General features: G+C 38.0%; 1 protein-coding gene across 1 annotated transcript; it reads right to left on the bottom strand.

Annotated features, from left to right (window-relative positions):
* Window positions 1-1,835: 1,835 nt before the first annotated feature.
* CBR4 (carbonyl reductase 4) lies at window positions 1,836-5,681 on the bottom strand. The gene is made up of 5 exons (XM_063424258.1): window positions 5,498-5,681; window positions 4,832-4,952; window positions 4,228-4,364; window positions 3,490-3,624; window positions 1,836-2,131 (listed from the first exon to the last, which is right to left on the bottom strand). Exons 1-5 carry the CDS (start codon window positions 5,637-5,639, stop codon window positions 1,965-1,967), a joined length of 702 nt encoding a protein of 233 aa, XP_063280328.1. The 5' UTR covers window positions 5,640-5,681; the 3' UTR covers window positions 1,836-1,964.
* Window positions 5,682-7,489: the final 1,808 nt, after the last annotated feature.

The following is a 7,489-nucleotide window of genomic DNA, read 5'->3' as shown; positions in this document are numbered from 1 at the left end:
CCTTCCTCATCTTTAGTGCCCTTTGAAAAAATTCACATAATCTCTGGCCAACTCCTTCTATCAAGGAAAAACATAATTAGCAATTATATATTTGGTGCAAAGACACATATGACACATAACAGCGATAACAGGAAGGTAAGGACTCCTGGAAAGATTACTTCTAGTGGTATTTTATATTCCAAAGTGAGTAGCACAACCAACTGTAAAATCTCCTTGTATTATTTCTCAGTACATACCTGCAAGAAGCTTAAATATTGAATTCAGGGTCTCTATTAACTATATGGATGCTGGAACAGAGCAATGCACGGTACAACCAATATGGTCAGATCATACGTTCTCCTCTTTATTCCCTAAATGGCTGGTTTTATACAGTTTCAGATAGTTTACAGTTGCAGGTGCATTCTAATTGGCATTCGGCATGAGAAAGAATGCAAACAATCTTAGTTTAAGGCAGCTACCGTGATTCTACTCTAACTGTCCTATCTAAAGCATGCACACACCTTAACTTAAATTCTAACTGTGCCATGGGCTTATCTACTTTCACACAGGCCCAAGGCTGAGGCCCAGCAGGCCCAAACCCTAGGCCCAGTTTGGGATAGCTCAAACTTCATTCCATAACACGTCATGCTCATGTTACAAAATATGCATTGTTTTCTGGCACAAAGACAAAATTACTCAGCTGCACAAATGAAGACAATCGCCAACTTTAACGACTCAGTTATCATCAGCAAGATCTCTTCTTTCTGTACTGTGGTGTGTGCCAAGATGGGAAGTAATTTCAAAAGCGGAATCAACATCTGGATCATGGTGCAATGAACACCAGAGCTAAGAAGTGAAGGTCCTGAACTACATTCATAGTTTTCTTCAGAGATAATAAAAACATACATTATGAAAAATTACTTGAGCTCAATAGAAAAGCCGGAGGTCAAACATTTGGTAAGTTTTCAGCAAGACAGGAACACTCAGAATCATTTACAGCAGAATAATTACTCTGCTTCAAAAGCTGCTTTGAATAAAATAAATGGCTATTTTATTAACTATACATACATATGAGGGAGCATCAACTTAACAGTTGAACTGAGTATTCATGAAGATACCGAGCAAAACACAAAACACCTTAACTTTGTGCTCTGGAAGTGATACACGTTCGAAACATCTACTGATTCCTTGCAAAGTGTCTTATGCAGCAAGGTCTGTGGCTGTAGCGTTCAGCAGTGCATGTGCAGCCCAAGCTGAGAATATGACAGGATTAGCAGCTCCAGTGCTCTAGCAGTTCTTCCACGGGCACAAACAAGAGGCACTGGATTGAGTGAGTGCTGTACATACATTCAGGAATGGAACCGAGTAGGCTTTGTCTTTATAAAAACACACTGCATACAATTAAATCTTCTAAAGCCAACTCAGGTATGCTGAAGATCTAGAAGTTCCTAGCTTTGTAGTGTTAGGTACAAACAAAGCTCAAAGGAAACTCCTTGCTACTTTGTAGGCACTAACTGATAAGAATGCAAAACTATGCAGTTTACAATCTTTGCCCTACTTGAAAAACTTGATGCAATCATACCCACCACCCAATATATGTTTCTGCATTTTATTAACCTTTGTGTAACATGATAATTCAAATAAAATCTCATTCTATCCCAAATTAGAAAACAGGACTTTATTAAATTTAGTGCTTTAAAAATGTATCAGCACATTATTAAAACTATCACCATATCAAAACCAGACCTTTTTAAAATGTTTCATACACAGACTTTTGTAATACCAAACAGACTGTCAGACAGCTAAACACACACGTTGCTCTTCACTGCTGCCGAATTTCTCTTCTGACTAAATAAGACCAAGTCAATTATGTACATCAATCTTCAAACAATTTCCAACCCTCTCCCTTTATTTAGTATATGTTTATATATTACCATCATGACATTAAAGCAGTCATTTATTCAAGGTAATACTTAGGTCATAAGCTACAAGCCTCCATCTACAACCAGAACACTCCCTGTTACATATGAGGATTCTAGAAGAAAGACAACAGCTTGTGCAACTTCATGAGGCTCTCCAAATCTTCCAAGGAGAATTGCTTTCTTCAACTGTTCTTCTTCCAAATGAGCTGTCATCTCTGTGCAAATAAAGCCTAAGAGAGGAGAGAGATATGAAGAGTTATCTAACCTTTGACTAAATTTATCTAGTGGATTTCCCACTGAATCTTACAAAGTGAAATCTATTACCAGGATTCAGCATCAGCTACCATTCTTCAAAGTCTCCCAAAGCAGCCCACTTCATTTGATGGCCAAGACCACTTTTTTATCTAACCAATAAAATACCTTTCCATTTTGGAAGCAGTGATGCAATAATCAAAATGCAGAGATCTACAGAAGTCCATTAAAAACACCCAAACAAAACCAAACAACCAAACAAGAAAGGGTAACTAAAATTCAGTCCAAAAACTATATGTAGTGTCACTTTTCTGAAAGACAAAATACACTAATTTCACCAAAATGTTCTCAATTAAAACACGAACAAGAAACCCTCTCAGACTTTAAAATGTTTGCATTATATTTCAGAACTTATGGCAGTGCTTGCATAGTTCCTATTCGAACACTCATGTGAAGAATATTTCTTGACATTTTTGAAGGACCTTTTTTACAATTTTCCATTATCTGAGATTTGGCTTTCCCACTGCTGCACAACTCTACACACAAGCTACAGCTTTATAAAAAGCTGATCTTACCTGCTTTCTAGCTGCCATCAAGAAGGGAAAGTTTTCCTTTTGCTTTCTACTGTAAAACTCTGCCCCTTTATGATGGCTGTGGATGAGCTGCTCAACTCACTAAAGAATAAAAGTATTTTTCCTGCCTAGTTCACAAGCTGAACATGTTCAGGTAGAATTCTGAAAGGCATCAGAGACAGCAGAAGGTGAGCAGCAGTGTACACAGTTACGAGTGGAAAAATTCAGAAAAAACAGAAGGGATTTTTTCGTTAAAGGCGGCAGTTTGCTTGAACTAGATTATCTTATGTAATCACAGCCTTTACTCACAGAAATAACTTTCAGGACTCCCTCCTCTTACTACAGAGAGACAGGGGTGCTTTAATGACAGCTTTCTCATGGTCTGCCATGTTTGCCTAATAACAAACAAGCGTTCTCTAACTGGAGACAAGGGTAGCTCTCTGTCTCTAATTAGATCTAATCCTTCCATCTGCAAGGACAGCAAGTTTTGAAGAAGAAACAAAGAAAAAGAAAAGACATTTATTATGGATATAGGAATGGGTAGAATCACTCTTCCAAATTTCTCCATGTTCCCTTAAAAAGACTGAAGGTTTTCTAAAAGTATGTATTATACTTTAAACAAACAAAAGATATTAAAAATATATACTTACAAAGCTGAAGAAAATAATAGAAATTTGTCTTAAGTTACTTTCAGAGTACAAGAAATATCCAGAGTCTTAATGAATTGCGACAGTCAAGGGTGCGGGAATTCCCCAAAAACTAACCTGGAGTAACAGCGTTGACTCGAATTTGCTTTTTTGCTACTTCTTTAGCAAGAGAGCGTGAAAATCTAACTAATCCTGCTTTGGTAGCACTATACACACTTTGACCAGAGTTGCCTTTAAGTCCTACAAAACTCCCTAAAATGAAGAAACATCAAAGAGTAGATTAAATGGGTAACTTGATATGTTGTACTAGCTTTATAATTTTAGTTTTAAATTTGGAATGAAAAATGAGATCACAAAGAAAGAGTAAAATATGCATAACTTTATGCACTTTAGCCTTCTAGGATAAGCAAATCTCCCAATTAGCTGTGATTTTTGTACAAGACATGTATCTATGTTGACTGACAGGCACCAGGGCAGTAAAATGAAAATTTTTATTAAAAAAAAGTATCTTTGCCCAGATTAAATAAAGAAAGAAACTGACTGTACCTATCAATTCTTAGTTAATAGTCAGCAGCTGGTAGATCTAGATTTTGAAAGAATTGGTTAAGAATAGCAAAGTTCTTTTTTCAATAAAATATAAACTCTAAGGTGTTTATTACTGAAAAAAGCTATCTGGAATTTGCTGAAATTACACAAAAGAATAAGCATTCATAAAGATATGCTAAATATAGAATGTCTGAATACAAGGTAAAGGAAAATAAGTAAATTGTAACAAGTAATGTAGTATGTTATACCTCCTAAATATTTCTAGACGACTAGTACACAGAACCCCACTGGCTTACACAAGCAACTTACCTATATCGACAATAGCACCTCCCTGTTCTTGAATCATGACCTTTACAGCAGCTTTGCACATCAACATTGTTCCCAAAAGGTTAGTGTGAATCTGGGCTATCATATCTTCAGTCTTGGTTCTCAGTAACAAACCGTCCCTGACAAACAAACCAAAAAAACCCAAAGAATTGACTGAACAACCCCCTGATCATGTTTGCTCATAAAAATAGACTGTTGGACAGATTAATGGGAGTGTGTGTGGTTCCATACATTCAAGCATTCAAAATAACAACACTGCAAGAACTACACATAGCAAAAAACAAGTTAGCCATGCTTCTGGCCACAGAGCCTCCTTTGCAGAGTGGTATCAAGCACTGTTTTGGACCATTCTGGGGGAAAACATGGAAGAATAGAGGAGGATCTCAAACTCAGAATGCAGAAACTACAGTGAAAGCTGTATCATCTGTTAGCATTTTACTGCCATTAGGAACAAAATATTGGCAAGCACTTATTGTTTTCAGATGTGCTCATTAGCAACACTCTTACTAAACACAAAGGGCCAGAGCACCTTACAGTGGGCTGCCTTCATCTAGAATTACCTATAGTCTTGTAAGGAGTAACCTACCTGTTGATCCCAGCTGCATTAACCAAGTAGTTAATGGGACCCAAATTCCTCTGCATCTCCTCAAAAGTCTTTTGGACTTCTTGTTCACTGGATACATCACAGCTAAGTGCCAGATGTCCTGCTGTATTGAAATACATATTTAACGTCAAAATAAACCATAAAAGCTGTATTTAATTCATAAACCTTCTTCAGAATGCATCCATTCAGTTGCAAAACAGATGTTGAACTAGTTATAATTTAAGGAACCTAGTTAATACCCAGACAATTAAATAAAGATGATTTCCAAGTATTGTATCAATTAGTTATGTGACAATTCCTTGTTTGATATTTTTTGCCTTTTGAAATCAGAAGGTCAGCATGAGCAAACTGGTCTTGGTTCTGGCTTGTTCAGGAGCTGAGGATGACTCAATTCACACCACCACTATTGTGACCCCAAACAATTCCATTCATCTTAAAATTCCCATCATGCAGATAAAACAGATAACCTACTTTCTCAATGACAATTGTGAAAATAAAATTGTACCAATATAGCTAGTTTTTGATACTTCTCAGCTTTATTTTCCTATTCATCTAGTTAAACAACGAGGTGTTTTTAACGACCCAATATTTTCACAAGTCACCTAAGCACAGAGCAGTGAGGAGACAACTGCACAGCAGCATATGTACCACCAAGGTTACGAGCAGTGGTCTGGGCCACGTCCAGATTCCTAGCAATGATGGCCAGGTGGCAGCCCTTCTGCGCCAGGAGCTCTGCCACAGCTTTGCCTATCCCACGGGATCCTCCAAAAACAGCACAGACCTTGCCCATCTTTAAAGTAATTCGCAAATTGCAAATAAACCGTCAACTTCATGTCCAGTACAGCAAGACAGTAACTGCTGTTCTTGTCAACATCACAGCCTTTACCTGTTCGTAGCAGTTTGTAATAGTGGGTTATAGAATTAGTGATTTGGGTTTTATTCATTCATGTGTATTCATTTTTTATTCAAAATAAACAGCTGAACTAAATTAGACACCACTTCTACAAATGAAAGTTAATTCTTAAATATTTCTGAACTATTAAAAAAAATCATGCACATAATCTAGCATTCCAATACTAGAGTTATGGTAACTCGTAATTACAAGAATTATGTGATTTATGTACCTAAAGGCCATAATGTATCGTTCAGCTGCTTATTCAAAGCTGATGTACTGGTTGTAACTATATTGTTCTTGCAACCACTATTCTTGTGCTGAAGTCATTTAGCCTCAAGGTCTCACCCCATCCAAAGTATCTATGTTGGACACCAGCAGTGCAAATGTTACTGAGTACGATCTGAAACTATTGTATTTACACTGGTTTAATACTGTCACACTGTGTTTTACCGCTAGCCTGGGGTTTTTTGTTTCTGCTTTTGAAGAAAGAAAAAAAAAGTTCTCAAGTAGCTAGCTTTGATGTTTAGAACAGAGTACACAAACAAAGTACTTCTGTAGAAAGATCTTTTATTCTGCAAGCTCTAGAAACCAATCAGCTGGTTTGGGATTTCCTGAGAAGACAGAGGCAGAATCCAAGCAATAATAATGAATCTTTTTCCATACATTTGAATAAATCCTTTTTGAACCCAATTATACCGTCTTCATCCTGAGGCAATGAGTTTTATTTTTTGTGGAAAAGTACTTCCTTTTGTTCTTAATTTGCTTTCTGATTAGATAATTCTATGTGTTTCTCCTCATACACCTTCCCCTTACTGTTTCACTCTCCACCTGTATCCTCTTTCAGATCTGTTCAGTTACTCCTACACACGTGGAAGCTATTCAATACCTCACTAAAGAGTCCTTACCCTTGGCCCCACTGAGGTCTATTAAACCCTTCTGGATGAGTGACAATCAGAACAGCACATGGTACTAAGTGTACCGGGCCACCACCAACTCATACAGTGGCATGATGATTTTAGTCTTCTGTGACAGTCTGAACAAGCAGATTGATACAAACCTATTTCCCTCAAAGGGTCTCAGCTAGCTCAGCCCTTCTCAGGCCTAGTAGGATTGTATCAAGAAAGACAGGATAAGGATTCAAAAGAGGCTCTCACCCTTTTAGCTGCAGTCCTTTATTCCAGGTTGATGTCCCAGGAGAGAGAGAGCGGACGGGGGACAGGGGTCCTTTTTCTCAAGATTTCTCAGGGAGGGGCCAGCTGGCACACAGCCAATGGGGTCAGAAGGGGAAGGAAGGGTCAGACTACATGACAGGAGTTCCAGGGGTCCCTGAGGGAGAAGAAACCATTTCCCCAGGGGGATGTAACATCTCCTCCTTTTTTTGTTTAAAAAGATACAGAGAGAAATTCTCAAATTCTGTTTAACACGGAGTGTGGGTTTCCCACCACTTATGGTTGGTAGGGAGACCGGACCGCTTTAGATTTGCCAACTCTATATGGTTGACTTCTGAGGTAGAAGATATGAGGCCATTAATAGCCTTGAAAATCAAACAGCGTAGGATCCCGAATGCTATGGTTACAAGGAAAAGGATTACAAAAAGTAACAAAATTGTTTTGACTACAGAAGTCCACCACCCAGTGAATCCCCAGCCCTTGAACAGTTCCTTGATCCAATCTTCTGATTCTTGCTTCACTTGTCCAATCATGTTGTTCATGCTTCGGAGGGCAGCATGGATGTTTGGAGCCTTT

Source organism: Prinia subflava (assembly GCF_021018805.1).
Source record: "Prinia subflava isolate CZ2003 ecotype Zambia chromosome W unlocalized genomic scaffold, Cam_Psub_1.2 scaffold_2cwr_NEW, whole genome shotgun sequence".
NCBI classification, from domain to species: domain Eukaryota; kingdom Metazoa; phylum Chordata; class Aves; order Passeriformes; family Cisticolidae; genus Prinia; species Prinia subflava.
Note: the sequence above shows the minus strand (reverse complement) of the source record. Positions and strands in the feature narration are given on the sequence as shown.